At 31.9% G+C, this 18,326-nt stretch overlaps 1 protein-coding gene across 2 annotated transcripts; it reads right to left on the bottom strand.

The window, feature by feature from the left end:
• Positions 1-3,704: 3,704 nt before the first annotated feature.
• On the bottom strand, positions 3,705-17,185 carry LOC134721870 (solute carrier family 66 member 2-like). 2 transcript variants are annotated; one of them, XM_063585133.1, is made up of 6 exons: positions 17,099-17,185; positions 15,566-15,880; positions 14,945-15,081; positions 12,872-12,934; positions 9,948-10,164; positions 3,705-7,364 (listed from the first exon to the last, which is right to left on the bottom strand). In XM_063585133.1, exons 2-6 carry the CDS (start codon positions 15,799-15,801, stop codon positions 7,190-7,192), a joined length of 828 nt encoding a protein of 275 aa, XP_063441203.1. In that variant the 5' UTR covers positions 15,802-15,880; positions 17,099-17,185; the 3' UTR covers positions 3,705-7,189. The 2 variants fall into 2 exon arrangements, with proteins under 2 accessions (XP_063441203.1, XP_063441204.1); XM_063585134.1 differs by lacking the exon at positions 12,872-12,934.
• Positions 17,186-18,326: the final 1,141 nt, after the last annotated feature.

Raw genomic sequence — 18,326 nt, 5'->3', positions numbered from 1 at the left:
TGAATTTCTTCCAACTTCTTACTCGTTTTCTCCCAACTTAAAACTCTGGTTTACTCCAATCAATAATCGATAACTCCTACCTTTAAAATTATAATGTACTCTGCTTAAATGTATCATTCTTACACAAGTTTTTCTAATAAAAATTTCCAAGGGTACTAATTCGTTTTCTTTCAACTTCAAATTGAATTTCTCCTAACTTCTAACGCATTTTCTTCCAACTTAAAACCCGCGTTTTTTCTTTTCTTTTTTTTTCATAATTTTTAAAAACTGGTGTGTAACTACGAACTTTAAAAAAGCATTGTACTCTGCTAAAATGTATCATTCTTATCAAAAGTCTTCTTATATAAAATAATTTAAACGAAAATATGTCCATAGTACACGGGTGTGCCCACTCGCGTTATCATTTTACCTGTTCAGTAGACCGTGAAATTGGGATCAATGCTTTAATTTGGCATTAAAATTAGATAGATCATATCTTAAGGAACATGTGTACTAAGTTTCAAGTTGATTGGACTTCAACTTCATCAAAAACTACCTTGACCAAAAAGTTTAACCAAAACTTTAACCTGAGCTTCACACTATCTTTTTCTTTGTTCATTGGACCATAAAATTGGGGGCAATACTTTAGTTTGGCAATAAAATTTGAAAGATCATATCATAGGAAACATGTGTACTTAAAATTAAGAAAACATTTTTTTTTTGGAAAGGGGGGTGGGGTATAATTTTTGGGGAAGGAGTTTTTTTATGTTGTGCACCAAAACTTCCATTTTCACATTGATTATATCTGATTTATTTATAAAAGCAAGAAATACTGATATGGCAGGAGAAAAAAACCCTGCCCTGTTTTCCGATTAGTCCACAGTAAGGTTTGAAGGGTCCAATATTGAATTTGTTTGGTTTCAGCTAAAATTATAATAACTAGATAACTTGAAAGACACATTTAAAACTTTTGGGATCTTTGATTACATTAATTTTGTGTCAGAGACGACCTATATTATGTAAAACATTTGATTTCAATCCAAATTCAGACTATATCAAACTAGAATATTGTGTCCAAACTTGCTCCACGTATTCAGGGTTCGACATCTGCTGTCGTATCAGGCTGTGTTCATCGAAGCATTTTATCTTACATAATCCCATTGATAATGATTATGGCTAAATTTGCTTAGCTTTAGCACAGAAGATGACAGTCATCACATGATGGACCATGTCAGCTAAAAACTGTGCATCCAATAAACTAGGGGCTTTCAAGAGCCTTTGTCGCTCACCTGATTCAAGTTTGGTTTTATAAATCACGTAAAAACATAGTAAAATCATCAGAGATATATTTGCTTCGTAATTCGATCAAAAGCAGAAGACTTATTAAGTTTACAGAAATTACCAATAAGTTCATCGAAATGGTAGAAAATGATTTAATTTAAAAGGACAATAACTCCAACAAGATGTCAATTGACAATTTTGCTTATGTTGACTAATGTTTTGATCTTTTCTGGTTTCATTCTATTCAGTGGTTTTTCTGGAAGAAAAAAATTGTATGTACAGGTAAAACTATGTAAAACTTACCCCCCGTTTGCAGCAATCTTTGATGACAAATTAAATACAAAGAAACAACACTTGGTCAGCACCTTAAACTAGAAGAAGACATTTGTATACGTTTACCATAGGGTCCATTGTTAAGAAATGTACACTGTTAGCTGCCATCTTGGTTGATGGATTTCCTACAAAGTACCAAAACTTTGTCATCACCTCATAAAGAACATTCATGCAATGTTTGGTTTTATTCCATTCAGTGGTTCTCTAAAAGAAAACATTTGTATGTATTTCTCATAGGATCCTATGTTAAACAAAGTCCCAGTTGGTGGCCATCTACAAAGTAACAACACATGGTCCTAACCTCATAAGGAATAGTCATGCAATGTTTGATTTCATTCTATTCAGTGGTTCTTAAAAGAAGACAATTGTATGTATTTCACGTAGGGTCCTCTGTTAAACTAAGCTCCCTGCTGGAAGCTATCTTGGATGATAACGATGGTGGACCGGCTGCAAAGTAACAACACTTGGTCAGCACCTCAGTAGGAACATTCTTGCCTTGTTTGGTTTCATTCCATTCAGGGGTACTCTAAAAGAAAACATTTGAATGTATTTCCTTTAATGGCTTGTGTTAAGCTCAGTCCACTACTTACAGCCATCTTGGATGATGGATCGGCTACAAAGTAACAACACTTCCTTGTTTGATTTAATTCCATTCAGGAGTACTCTAAAAGAAAACATTTGAATGTATTTCCTTTAAGGGCCTGTGTTAAACTGAGACCCTCTCTGGTAGCCTTCTTGGATGATTGATCAGCTTCAAAGTAACAACACTTGGTCAGCTGCCCATAAGGAATATTTATACCATGTTTGGTTTCATACCATTAAGTGGTTCTCTAAAGGAATACATATGTATGTATTGTCCACAGTGTCATATGTCAAACAAAGTCCCTGCTGACGTTCATCTTGGATGATGGATCAGCTACAAAGTAACAACACTTGGTCAGCACCTCATAAGGTATTTTTATACCATGTTATGTTTCATACAATTCAGTGGTTCTCTAAAAGAATACATATGTATGAATTGTCCATAGTGACCTATGTTAACAAAGTCCCTGCTGAAGGCCATCTTGGATGATGGATCAGCTACAAAGTAACAACACTTGGTCAGCACCTCATAGTGAATATTCTTGCAATGTTTGGTATCATTCTGTTCAGTGGTTCACTAGAAGAAGTTGAAATGTAAAAAGGTAAGGACGACGACGGACGATAAGAAAAGCCCACTTGGCCCTTAAGGCAAGCTTTTACGGTGAGCTAAAAACACACCATCATAGCCAAAAAGAGAAATGATGAACATAAACTGTATTCCACAAAACACTATACTGTAAACCAAAGATTTAACAACAGGAACTAGGCTTGAAGCTGGGGATGAACTCAGTTCTCAAAGTGGGTGAACAGTTCCTGTTCCACTAGTGGCACCTGTCATGTTACTCTTGTTGGTCTTTTTCTATTTTAACCATGGTGTTGTCAGTTTTTTTTTACATATGAGTTCGGATATCCCTTTGGTATCTTTCAACTCACTTTACTCATTGGAAGTTAGAAAATGATAAGAAGTCTTATTCAGCAAATGTGGAAGGAAATTATGAGGGGATTTTAAGTAAGGCAAGTTGAACATATGCATGGTAATTAGTTATACACAGGTATTATATAGTTCCTTACTATATTTTAACTATTTCATATGAATGAAGCTGAGATAAAATAACAGGCAAAAAAATTGAAGCTCAGTAGATATTATTAAAATTCAAAGTATTGCCAAACAGGATGTGCATACCTGGCAGTTCAGAAACCCTTTTACATGTTACTTCATTCATTATTATTTGTCATACATGTATTTTTTGTGGGTTTCATTAGTACATGTGAACCATGAAATCAAACGTTCAATTAATTTCAAATTTTTCTATATGCTTTGCATGCAGAGAATTGGCAAAACAACTAAATCAAATATCCATGAAAATGCATTTTTTTGTAAATCCACGAAAAATAATACCCATGGAAAATATCAAATCATTCAATAACACAGAGGCAGAACACTAAGCAGAAAAAGTTTGGAACTGTTGTCCATTATGAGTGAGGTTCTCATACGGTACTTCTAGGCCAAAAAATGAGAAAAGTCGTCATAAAAAACATTGTTTTATTTCCCCAATTTTATAGAGATCATACATGACATTTCTTTAATTTAAACAAATCTGATGAGAGCATTACCTGATAAAAATTAAAACATGTATTTGTATTTTTGGTCCTTCAGTCACTGCAGAACAATTCATTGCATGTTGAATTAAAATAAAAATATGAAAAATTAGATAAAAATTAGCTATCAACAATTAATCAACTTAAGGACAGGCTACAAAGCTTAGCTAATTAATTGTACAATGTGGATTTTTTTTTTGGCCTCAAATGACAAACATGATATAACCTTGATGCTAATGTTAAATTACTTTCTTAAAATTTTTAATTTATGGTTAAGAATATTTGTTTGTCTGCGCCAATTAAGTGGTGTTTCAGTAAATTAGCAAAAGATACTGATTGTATCTACATTTATTCATGTGTTCTATATCTTTAAGAGCAAAATTGTGTTGAAATTATGTATGAACTAATAGAGCTTTACTAGTATACAGCCCTGTAGCCAGGAATTTCCAAAGGAGGGTTATTTGGACTAATGAACTCGACTTTAACAGTCACAATTTGAACAGAACAATGACTTTAACAGTTCTTATTTGGTTTTAAGGGGAGGGGGGTCCAAAACCCCCCAAACCCCCTAGCTACAGGTATGGTATATGTCTATTTCATTCATAATAGTACATGTAAGACTAGATGAAATTTAGATCTTGACATATGGCAATAATTTTTATATGATTGATCATTCACATATGTCACATGAATTTAAGCCACTATAAATTATAAACACAGTATACATGTAACAGAAAATACCCTGTATGAAAATAAATCATTTTATGAAGTACTAGTAACCAATCATATTAAACAATTTCTATTTATACAAATCATATCCTTATCATCTCCAATAAAATGCTTATTTAATGTGCTTTATACAATTGATTTGAATTCTACAAGCTGATTTCTAAAAAATAAATAAAATAAGCATACATATACAAATTATATTGAAGTCCAGTGGTAAATAATTCATGAATGCTCAGGACAAGCATATTATAAATAATGAGTCTATCTGAATTTCAACACTGTTGTGTAAAATGTTGATCAACAATCTTCAGTGTTATACTCTACATGAATGTAACTATTACGAACACATATTTATATTAATAAACCCAGTAGAAAACACATTTTTGCATAATTTGTAGTTAAACAAGAAGGTTCAAAAGACAACAATGAACCAGCTTAAAAGCAAGGAATAATTTGTATTCACAAATTCAGGCACTTTTAAATTAGCAACAACAGAAGGCATACACAATGGCTTATGTAATTTTAAAGAGTAATAAAACAAATGCAACATATATTTATAAAGGATTTCAACATATATATCATTTATTATAAGTAACAATTCACAGATAAAACAATATTAAAAGATAAAAAAATAATTTTGAATATCTAATCTCCATACTACTAACAGTTCAATGGATCAAGTTTCTGCATCTTAAAATTAAATTAAAGAATTTGCAACGAAATATTATTATTTTGGACGCTCTCAAAACCGAAGTAAGCACACCACACCACATCAACAATATTTTGTGCAGCATTTAATAACATGCAGTGCAAATAACTTTTTTATCTTTTGTAAATCCATCATATATAAAACAATGACTGATAAAACAAGCAAACAATAAAAAGGTGATGATTTTTAACTCTATATATTGACCACAAAAAGTAAAGTATTTATACCCGTTCACTTACTTACAAAATAATTAACATACCAATGTTTTAAATGAATGAATTCAGAAATGATACTGTAATAAACCTTTATCTAATTTCCCAAATATGTTTCTTGGTAGTTTTATTATTATATATTTCATTTTAATAGATATGATTTAAAATCTTTACACCTTGATGTGATTACTTGTAATTAATCTGCATTTATAAAGCCTTAATCTAAAACGATTTAAATTCTTCTAAATTATTGAAGGTAATTATTTTATATTAGCCATTAATTAAATACATGAATATGCAAACTGCCAAAAAACTAAATCTGCCATTGAAAAATAGAAGCAAAATATAAAAATATGTTTATATGGTATGTAAAAGAAGCTTTCATGTATTAACATAAAAAACAAAGACACAACAACTCAATTAAATGCTATTGTAGTGACAATCTTCAATTGATGCAAAACAATTAACATTACTGATTTCACTTTTAAACAGCAATGCAAATAAGTTGATCAATTTCCTTCATAAAAGTTATAATAAATCAATATTTTATTATGGCACACTTATTTCAACTAGTAATTTTCAATTACTTAAAACTCCACTGTTAAATTAACAAGTTTAATGTATGTCACTGTATTACCAGTTTATTCATTTTCATATTCACACCATTTAGATCTTTGGACAAAGCTATAGTTTAAATTTCCAACAATACAATACTAGTCTACACCATTACTTAAAATTGAAGTAAATACTTTTTAAAAAGAACATGTTGTTATGTTCTTACTTTGAATATATGTGATTTTCAAAAAATGATTCAAAAATATAACATAAAGAAGCACTATCTCTTATTTTGATAGCCAATAGATGATATTTTGGGGTTATCTCCCCTTTAATTCCATATTTTTTTTGTATTATGTCCCCTTTGTCTTATGGTGGTTTTTTTTATTCTACACTTCATTCCATTTTTTTTTTGGTTTTCTCCATTTCATTTCCTATTTAAGTAAAATCGTGTTCAGGTACACATATCCTCCATATGAATGTTTGAATATATTCAATTTATCAAATGTAGATTTTTCGATAATATTTTTGTTTACATATATATTTGAAGACCTTAATATAGCTTTATATAGATGCAGCATTCAATTACACCACTTTAGTAATAGTCAATACTGCTCATGAAGTAATACATACTGCACAACTGAATTGAGAAATCCTCAACTATTTTTTTTTTTAAATTTAAACCAAAACACAATTAACATTTTTTTTATGAAGGTGATTCAATAATGTTAAAATAATATATACAAACTCTGACTAGACAATCAAGAAATAAGTAATAATATGAAACGAACAAAATATCTCAAATGAAATCCAGTAGCATAAATAACCAAAAGACATTTAGAGGTAAATTTACCCTTTATACATGAGCTTTAAATCGTCCAGGTCTTAATTAATTATGAATAATTAAAAGATACTGTAAAAAGACAGGGCTCCAAGAAGGGTACCCTAGGGGTCATTAGTTCACTTTCAAGAAAATTTAATGTACCCATAGTCAGTTTTGAATATTTAAAAATTTCACAGGTCCCAGCAAATTTTAAATGAGACATAAGGTTGCAAGGTACATTACAAAACCAAAAAGATCACAGGTTGGATTTGACCATGTGTGAGCCACAAAAAGCCATGTAAATCTGTTTTCAGAAAGATAAAAAATATAATTTATTAGCCATGTGAAACCCTTAGTTTTGACATGAACAATTGACTAGAATATTATTCAAAGCTTGGATTTGGTAGATAAATTACGATATATATAAACTTGTAAAAATATAGATATATCTATTGACACTTGTAACATTCCACAAATCCAGAACTGGGGTGGAGCTTCTCGTACTATAAAATAACCAGTCTTAAAAATATCTCCCATTGTCCAAAATCCTACCATCTTCTTACTGAAAAATACAAAAAATAAAATAGCTGAATAATTGCAATCTATAAATAGTAATTCTGAATGCTTACTGCAAACTATGAAAATTTAAAACTGTGAATCCATCAATTCCAGAAATTGCTTGACAAATATGTTTTTGGGCTAAAATGTGTCATTAATCTGGTTCTTTTAATGACTTAAGCAATTTTATTCCAAACTCATGTCAATGCAGAGCCTGATATATTTTTTAGACTCAATTCTGTTGAAAACAACAGTATTTTTCTCTCATTGACTTAGGGACGACATCAAAAGTTCAATGTAGGATAAAAAACTTAATTCACATAGTTTTTCATTGACCCCCCTTTTCTTCCAAGTCAGTAGCAATAAACCATCAGTTTAAAAGATGAATACTTTCAGTTACCACTGTTTATAGTTTTTATACGACCGCAAATTTTGAAAAAATTTTCGTCGTATATTGCTATCACGTTGGCGTCGTCGTCGTCGTCCGAATACTTTTAGTTTTCGCACTCTAACTTATGTAAAAGTGAATATAAATCTATAAAATTTTATCACAAGGTTTATGACCACAAAAGGAAGGTTGGTATTGATTTTGGGAGTTTTGGTCCCAACATTTTAGGAATTAGGGGCCAAAAAGGGCCCAAATAAGCATTTTCTTGGTTTTCGCACTATAACTTTAGTTTAAGTTAATAGAAATCTATGAAATTTTGACACAAGGTTTATGACCACAAAAGAAAGGTTGGGATTGATTTTGGGAGTTTTGGTTTCAACAGTGTAGGAATTAGGGGCCAAAAAAGGGCCCAAATAAGCATTATTATTGGTTTTCGCACAATAACTTTAGTTTAAGTAAATAGAAAATAATGAAATTTAAACACAATGTTTATGACCACAAAAGGAAGGTTGGTATTGATTTTGGGAGTTTAGGTCCCAACAGTTTAGGAATTAGGGGCCAAAAAGGGACCCAAATAAACATTTTCTTGGTTTTCGCACCATAACTTTAGTATAAGTAAATAGAAATCTATGAAATTTAAACACAAGGTTTATGACCATAAAAGGAAGGTTGGTAATGATTTTGGGAGTTTTGGTCCCAACAGTTTAGGAATAAGGGGCCCAAAAGGTCCAAAATTAAACTTTGTTTGATTTCATCAAAATTGAATAATTGGGGTTCTTTGATATGCCGAATCTAACTGTGTATGTAGATTTTTAACTTTTGGTCCCGTTTTCAAATTGGTCTACATTAAGGTCCAAAGGGTCCAAAATTAAACTTCGTTTGATTTTGACAAAAAATTAATCGGTTGGGTTCTTTGATATGCTGAATCTAAAAATGTACTTAGATTCTTGATTATCGGCCCAGTTTTCAAGTTGGTCCAAATCGGGGTCCAAAATTAAACTTTGTTTGATTTCATCAAAAATTGAATAAATGGGGTTCTTTGATATGCCAAATCTAACTGTGTATGTAGATTCCTCATTTTTGGTCTTGTTTTCAAATTGGTCTACATTAAAGTCCAAAGGGTCCAAAATTAAACTTAGTTTGATTTTAACAAAAATTGAAATCTTGGGGTTCTTTGATATGCTGAATCCAAACATGTACTTAGATTTTTGATTATGGGCCCAGTTTTCAAGTTGGTCCAAATCAGGATCTAAAATTATTATATTAAGTTTTGTGCAATAGCAAGTCTTTTCAATTGCACAGTATTGCGCAATGGCAAGAAATATCTTATTGCAAAATATTGTGAAATAGCAATTTTGTTTTTAATTAGAGTTATCTTTCTTTGTCCAGAATAGTAAGCAAGAAATATCTAATTGTAAGAATTTTTTTTATTTGGAGTTATCTTTCTTTGTCCAGAATCAACTTAAATCTTTGTTATATATACAATATACAATGTATATTCACTTTTTACTACCAACTGATAAATTAAAATAATCTTTACCATTCAGTGATAACAAGCAGTTTTTTTACATCTTAATATTTTATGATGTATTTAAATGAGTAGTAATTGTTGCAAACTCCATTAGAAATTTTAATTGAGATTAGTTTTGGAATAAGGGAAAGGGGGATGTGATTAAAAAAAATGGGTTCAATTTTCTCATTTAAAATTTCATAAATAAAAAGAAAATTTCTTCAAACATTTTTTTAAGAGGAATAATATTCAACAGCATAGTGAATTGCTCTAAGAGAAAACAAAAATTTTAATTTCATTAGAACACATTCATTCTGTGTCAGAAACCTATGCTGTGTCAACTATTTAATCACAATCCAAATTTAGAGCTGAATCCAGCTTGAATGTTATGTCCATACTTGCCCCAACCGTTCAGGGTTCAACCTCTGCGGTCGTATAAAGCTACGCCCTGCGGAGCATCTGGTTTCAAATGTACAGTTGTACTATGACCTGAAGTTTCATAGTATCCACTAGACTTTGATGGAAATTTTTCTCTTAGGATAACAAACCAAATCTATTTTTTTCATAGAGATTTTTTTGTTTTGTTTTCACCATTTCAAATGAGATAACTGTATTTACTAACAAAGGCTAGAGGTTCCTGATTAGGGACAGATGCATAGTAAATAATAGTAAATCTATTCTGGTCTCACCTCATTCCCTGAGTGGATTTATTTGTAAAATTTCTATAAAACTGTGGTGCTCCTAACATTGCCTCTGCAAATACTGCTAAAAATCCTATTGTCTCTACAACATACATGTTGTATAGAAATAGGTATGTTATTAGTCCAAACAAAGCAATAAAGGCAAAGATAAATTCTATATAACTATGAAAGTCTGTCCACATCCAAAAGTAATCCCAATCAAAATCTGAAATAAAAGAAATTAAAATCATCTCATTTGGTGCAAAAGGAAATCAAAATAAAAAGAAATGAGAAACTTAAAAATAAAAATCATATAATATATACAATTGATATAAATCAGTTGAGATAAACCATCATTATGTCCAATAAATCTGTTCATTTAACAAGATAACTGGAATAGTTTGGAATGTTCCACATTTATTTTCATGTCCAGGCCTTTTATAGCTTACTATACTGCATAAGTTTTGTTCATTGTTGAAGGTTGTATAGTGACCTATAGTTGTTTACATCTATGTCATTTGGTCTAATGTTTGGTTGTCGCATTGACTATTCAAGAGCATTTCTGCATTGAAAAAACATTTGATATGTCAGTAACAGTCAAGTATCTCTAACAAATTTATTAATAAACAGGGTTAAAATAATGAACAAATTTATTTTTTTATTCAATAATTACAAGAAACATATAACTACAAAAAGGAATATTGTTTATATCAATTTAAGTATACCAAGCTTTAGGTTGTATGAATTATGTGTTATAATTGGACTCTATGAATAATGATAAAAAATATAGATTCTGTTACAATAGAATGGGCCATATATAAGCAATTAACGTTACTGATTAAGATTTAAAGCATGATTATGTTTTCTGTATGCATGATGCATTTCTGGCCAGTTATTGCAAAACAGTTTATAGTATGGTGATAAGTGTGCTTTTATAAACTCTGGCAGTTCTCAGCTAACATTTTTAAAACTTCAAAAGAAGATTGGACACATGTTGAAGTTATGCACATGCTGCTATAGAATTGTTTGAGGATTTCCCCTCTAATTTTGCTAGACAACTCAACTCCTACATTTTTCTACTCAGAACATTTCACAATATATTTTGATAAAAGTGCAAAGTCAATGTTCTAAAATCTGACACCCTAAATACCAAGAACACACTTGTATTGAACACTTGATTTCAGACAGAGGTTTCTGTGCAATTTCCTAAAGGATCAAAATAAACCTTTGATGCTAAAACCTGTTGAACAACACTAAAACATTTCAACAATTCTCAGATTACTAATAAAAATGATAGCAATATATTCCAAATTGCTCATCAAAACCAGAGATTTTCCACATCATGGATGGAGCTACATATTCACTTCATAAAATTGTTGATAAATCTATAAGTTAATTCAGCTTCTATTTTGTATTAGATTGTATTACTAAGCTAGAGCAAGGAAAATGATGTCAGAAATTTGTAAATACCGGTAAACAAATTCAAATTGAACTACCGGTACAAGGATTGTACCATTGGCTATGCATGTGTAAAAAAAAAATCTTATTTATGATTGTTTTCAAAACAAATTTGTTTTGCACGAAATCCTGAATTATTCCAATAAAGTGTGATTATGTGTTACCAATACATGCACTGCAATCAGTTTAGGAACTGAACTTACAAAAACTTGAGAAAGGAACTATTCAATTGCAAAAAAATGTGGTGAAAGAGATTTACAAGATATTTAAACAAAATGACATCAGGACAAACTGTAAGTCGTAAAATATCTGTCATTTGGTCATTAGTGAACAGTTGTCCTGTTGGAATTAAACCACATCTCCTTATTTTTTATCAATAAAACTAAACATAAGTTTGATTAGAAATCCTTAACATCCAAACTGAGATGATATGAATTCAGAATATCCAGAATATATGCATATACAATCAGTCTTAAAAAACCCATATGAAACAGTAAACATTATATTGTACACCAAAACAAAATTACCTGTGTAAATGGTCTAGAAAATATTTAAAATGACTAAATCATGTAATTACGATGGATGAGTAAGTTTCAATTTTCAAATTCTATTCAGAAACTAACCTGAGTAGGTACTCCTGGGAATTTGGAATTAGCGAACCTCATTTTGACATAAATTCAAAATTGGCTGTAAATCTACCTTCTTTACATTCAGAAAATCATTTTTAAATGGGTGTGGAATAGATGCATTCCAATCGGAATTAGCACAAGCTCTTTCTCCTAAAAACCTAGGTTCAGTGGGCACAGTCAAACCACGAAATTAAATATTCAACGAATGATAATTTTTCTATAGGTTTGTATGCACACTTCAGCAAAACCACGAAATTTAATATCCACGAATATGCAAGTTTTTCTTAATCCACGAAAATAAAGGAATCCACAGTATGTTTTTTTAGTTATTTTTACATTACATCATCATGTTCATGTTGACAATGTACAGAATAGGCTAAGCTAATTTTCATGAAACCATGTGTATGTAAAAACCACAACCAAAGGATATCCTTATCAACTTTCTCGGTCAAAGGTCAATCAAAAGTTGAATAGCATGGGATCATGACTCATTGCAGTGTGCTCACTTGGAGTGATGGAGGACATGGGTTGTCATGGGATCTATGTATGATCTAGTTTCATATATGGTTTAAGTGCGATGTTGAATCACATTCAAGGTTGGGATAGGCATGCCTGGAAATATGGTTTCATATGCATTGGAAAATGCTGGTATATCTGTTATTTAACGATTTCGGACTTATGTTTTATTTGTCAATTTCAGTTTTGAAACCTGTTAGGATTATTTTTTTCATTGCCAGAATGAATCATGATTGCCAAAGCACAAAATGCAAATTCTTTCAGTTAAAAGTAGCATGCAAGTGAGCAGGAAGTACAACACTAAAAGCCATGCAAACATAAATTACGTACCAAAAAATGTATGTTCAGGGGGAGCAACTCCATGATGTGGAATGTCTCCACTGTGTGTAAAATCTGTGGTAATGATTTTATCATTATATTGTGAGTTAGAATGTTTTACTACTTGATGTAATTGATTGATATATCAATAAAGTCATTTTTATGTTGGTACAGGTAATACAAGAGTATATTACATGTTGTGTTGCATTGAAAACGTGAAGACACTGTACAACAAAATAATATTTATAAACAAGACCAATAGTTCATCATAAAAACTATGAATTGAATATTTTTCAATTCAAGTATTTTCTGAAAATTATATTCTCTCCTTTCATGCCAGGACTAAATATAAATACAGGGGAAAACATGAATACAATAACGGTACAATAGTCAAACATCTATATTCAGCTCAGAAAGCCTCAGAAGCAAGAACCATGTTACTTTTTCTGTCTAGCAATGGCAAGACTTATCACTTGTGTTAATTATAAAATAAACTTTATTGTGATGAAAAGTTTAACTAGAGGCTCTAAAGAGCCCGTGTCGCTCACCTTGGTCTATGTTAATATTAAACATTGTACACAAATGAATTCATGACAAAATTGTGTTTTGGTGATGGTGATGATTTTGAAGATCTTACTTTAATAAACATTTTTGCTGCTTACAATTATCTCTATCTATAACAGTAGTTTCTGTGGAAAATGTTAGTAAAAATCTACAAATTTTGTGAAAATTGTTAAAAAATGACTATGAAGGGCAATAAATCCTCAGGGGGTCATTTGACTATTATGGTCATGTTGACTTATTTTTGGTTCTTACTTTACTGTACATTATTGCTGTTTACAGTTTATCTCTATCTATAATAATATTCAAGATAATAACAAAAAAACAGCAAAATTTCCTCAAAATTACCAATTTAGGGGCAGCAACCTAACAACCGATGATCCAATTCATCTGAAAATTCTAGGGCAGATAGATCTTGACCTGATCAACAATTTTACCTCTGTCAGATTTGCTCTTAATGCTTTGTTTTTTGGGTTATAAGCCAAAAACTGCATTTACCCCATGTTCTATTTTTAGCCATGGCCGCCAATTTGGTTGGTTGGCCGAGTTACCGGACACAATTTTTATACTAGATACCCCAAAGATGATTGTGGCCAAGTTTCAATTAATTTGGCCCAGTAGTTCCAGAGGAGAAGATTTTTCTAAAAGATAACTAAGATTTACGAAAAATGGTTAAAAATTGACTATAAAGGGCAATAACTCCCACAGTGGTCAACTGACCATTTTGGTCATGTTGACTTATTTGTAGATCTCACTTTGCTGAACATTATTGCTGTTTACAGTTTTTCTCTATCTATAATAATATTCTAGATAATAACCAAAAAACAGCAAAATTTCCTTAAAATTACCGATTCAGGGGCAGCAACCTAACAACGGAATGTCAGATTCATCTAAAAATTTTACAGCAGATAGATCTTAACCTGATAAACAATTTCACCTTGTCAGATTTGCTCTAAATGCTTTGGTTTTTGAGTTATAAGCCAAAAACTGCATTTTACCCCTATGTTCTATTTTTAGCCATGGCGGCCATCTTGGTTGGTTGGCAGGGTCACCGGACACAATTTTCAAACTAGATACCTCAATGATGATTGTGGCCAAGTTTGGTTAAATTTGGCCCAGTAGTTTCAGAGGAGAAGATTTTTGTAAAAGTTAACGCCGGACGCTGACGACGACGACGGACGACGACAGACGCCAAGTGATGAGAAAAGCTCACTTGGCCCTTCGGGCCAGGTGAAATAAAAAACTTTGATTGGCAATGATTGGTCATATTTTTCTAACCTTCTGCCAATATTTTAGCCTGATATATGATAGACAGATAAACAGAGGGACACATAAATAAGAGGACCAAATGACTCTACTATACTAGGCACCAATTTACAACAGCTCATTCATTAAGTTCATTTGGTCTTTCAAAAATGACGTTCTTATAATACATGCACACATTGAAGGAATATAAGATTTTGAATGGCTGTACATGTAAAACTACGAAATAACATAATAACAACAGTCTGATGGATACCTTACCTGTAAATTTATGTTGCTTAGCGACTATAATCTCTGTTTTTCTCCGAACATTAACACATAGATGAACTAAAGCCATCATTGCAAATAACATAATTATACTCTGTGCTAAAAGTGGTAATTCATAATGTTTGCCAAACCTGTAAAAAGTAACATAATTTGATTCAGACATTGTTTTAAAAGATGTATACATATACATGTGTAACTTGAATGTATTAAAATTATAATCTTTGGAATGTCTGTTATGCAAAAAAACATACCATTTTCTGACATTACATGTACATCATGTACAATGTATATCTTATAAATATTGATAAAGGAAATGTGTTTCTATATTTCATTGACAATGTTGGTTTAATATAGGTATTTTAGTTTGGTTATAGGATCTATAGCATGTTTATTGTTTAAAACTAAAGGTTTGAACTTTCCAGTCTACATTGCATGTATAATGATGGAGCTGTGATGAACAACAGGAATGACAGGAAAAACTGAGTTTCTGTTGAGATTTGGTTTACATTTACAAACAAAATGTATATACAAATGTATATCTGAAAAGTTACAGTTTTAAAATATAAAAGCTAGGTTGCTACATGTACTTAAGAAGTACTTTATTGATATACAAACCAAAACATTATCCTGAGTATGTTAGCTATTAAAAGTGTCAAACAAACAAAGGGAGAGAATCCATCTGCATTTCCGGATCTTTGAATGTCTCTGTATTGTGGAATAAATGGAACAACACCACCAAAAATCATTGCTGCCGAACATCCCCAGCTGATGATGTTGAGAATGGTGAATTCTGGGAGTTCTATGCCTCCAAGGAGACCTGCTGCACTCAGTACCATATTGTCACTGCTCATGGTATGTCTTTGGTTCTATAAATTATTCTAATTTCACATATATGCATGAATCAATTCATCTCTAACTGGAAATAAACCTCTGAAAAAACACAATTCATGTAAATCTACTAACTGTAGCATGCATAAAATCGTTGAACAAATGTTTAATTCATCTAACACAATCAAACTATCTCATGTATGTCAGTGTATGTATAGTATTAATATACAATGTAGTCATTAATCCTGTTTAGAGTTTTAATTTACTATATTTTTGTTCCAAGTTAGAACCCTCTGGCCTTTCTTCAGTCTTGCATGTATATTAATTAAATTCAGTTCAGTTTTATATTTTGCAGTTTTTAATGAAGTCCATTTTCACTGAACAAGAACACATTTTAATTTAGGGGCCAGCTGAGGCCCACCTCCAGGTTCAGAATTTTCTCATTGCGTTGAAGACCCATTGGTAAACTTCAGCTGTTTTCTGCCTTTTGGTCAGCATTGTGGAGTTTTAACATATTTCCCATTTCAATTCTCAATAATATGGGTTCTGTATGGTAAACAGACACTCTGTAAATTCAATATATGTCAAAGGGCCTTATCTGGGATTTTTGTGAGGGAGAAGCTCTACTATGATAGTCGACTTTGGTATATTTTTACCCTGTTATTGATAGGATTTCAAACTCCCGTGTTTGAACAAGCAAGCTTTAAATTTCGTATAGATTTTCACTTGTCATTAATTTGCTTGTGGAAAACATAGGGACTCAAAGTAAAGGAAAGCTAGGTTAACCCTCTTGCTGCCGGAGGGACACATATGTCCAAACCGGCAGTGCCGGAGGGACACATACATGTACATGTATGTCCATGGCTAAATTCATGCAAGCTTCTCATCAATGCTGTATCTCTTTCAATTAAAAGACTGAAGATTAAACAGTGTTGTGTTTTTCTCCGATGGGTCCCAAATGTAAGGGTCATTAGGTCGTGACGTAATATATCGAATGACGTCGTTTTTTGGCATGTTACGTCACAGACGTTGAGCTGTTGTATTTTCTGGCATATGAAATGCAACCTTGAAAAACGGTCGTCAGCACGAGGGTTCAGCTGCATTACAATCCTGTTTGCTATTTAGGTTTGGTTAAAGTGCAATGAAGAGTCCAAGAAAACTCGAAAGAACTAAAAACGATCCAACTCAAGACTCTTAGTACAAATGTTGTAGGACTACGTGTCTGATTATTGGTGCATGGGAATGTATCATCTGTTTTGTTCTAGTTACTAAAATGTAATGATGAGTATTAAACATGATTTCTATATTCAACATTTATACCTTTTTTTAAAGACTTTTTGGTAAAGAATCAAAACTACAAAAAAAAATAAAACCGGAAGTCTTATGTTTTTTAAGGAACTTTCTAAATTATATGACCGGTGTCAAAATCCGAACCCATCCCCAAATAATAATTATAAAGAAAAAGAAATGAAATCAAGGATTTACTATACAAGTCTTTGGGGGAAACCCAAATACAACAAACAACCTATCGACAGAGTCACATTTAATCACTTAATAACGGAGAGAAAAAATGAAGATCTTAAAAGGTAGTTTGGTTATCTTGTTGAATAAAACAACTGTTTTCAACATGTTTACCAAGTTCAGTTGAAAATAAAATAAAATACATTTCTTCGCTGAGAGCAGCTGGATTCGACGGCAGATGTCCAAACCTGAAAATTTGGGACCAAAATGGACACAATATTCATGCTCGATATAGGTCTGAATTTGGATTGTAGGCTACATTTTAATACATATTAGGTGTCTGACACAGAACTGAGACTACTATATAACACATGTGTTATAGTAGTTTTAACACAAAAAGACTGTAGTCAGAGTACCTCAAATTGGTTCTATGATTACTCCTTCTTACCGGTTAATTGACTCGGGCGCATCTCAAACAGACAGGAGGCCACTCCACTCTAGCCAAAGGTAAAAGTCATCGAAAAACTGGACGGTGTTTACAATTATGCCTAATCAACTATATACACTGTTTCTCCTGCTGTCTATTTCAGATATGATAAGGTCCAGGGGATTGTGTTTATTCTAGCCCTGAAGTCCTCTGGTAATCTGGACTCCACTGTTGATTCTGGGAGATTGTTCCACTCTCTAGTTGTTCTCGGGAAGAATGAGTGATAGTATACGTCCCTCTTTACTCTTGCCTGTCTAAATTTCTGGTCTACTGTCACTGATGCATAGTATTTGGCTGGATCAATGGCAATCATCTGGTGTTGGGTCTTTTAACACAGCATCAGACTCTGTTTCCATCGTCTGTGCTGCAGTGATTCCCATTGAAGTTGCTCCAGAAGCTAAGTGATGTTGTTGACGTCGTCCAGAGACACGGATGACTGTACATTTTCTAGGTGGAAACATATTAGCCACTGTGTCCCCACTCTTCTAACTAGCGAGGAAAGATCTTTCTGCAGCAAGTCTGCATCTTCTGGTTTCTTGATGCGTTTAAACCGTTTAAAGAGTAGACAGTCATCGACAAACAGTCTAGCGCTTGATGTTG

The sequence above is a fragment of the Mytilus trossulus genome, chromosome 6 (assembly GCF_036588685.1).
Source record: "Mytilus trossulus isolate FHL-02 chromosome 6, PNRI_Mtr1.1.1.hap1, whole genome shotgun sequence".
Taxonomy (NCBI): Eukaryota; Metazoa; Mollusca; class Bivalvia; order Mytilida; family Mytilidae; genus Mytilus; species Mytilus trossulus.
The sequence above is the reverse complement of the archived record's forward strand: the minus strand, read 5'-3'. Positions and strand labels throughout refer to the sequence as shown.

Bases quoted from the DNA above. Each gene is read 5' to 3' on its own strand.
- LOC134721870 (XM_063585133.1), bottom strand. From the start codon at position 15,801: ATGAGCAGTGACAATATGGTACTGAGTGCAGCAGGTCTCCTTGGAGGC. The intron at 15,082-15,565 runs GTTTGTATATCA...TACTTTTTACAG, and splicing joins ATACTCAGGATAATGTTTTG to GTTTGGCAAACATTATGAAT. The intron at 10,165-12,871 runs GTACGTAATTTA...CTTTTATTTCAG, and splicing joins CCCTGAACATACATTTTTTG to ATTTTGATTGGGATTACTTT.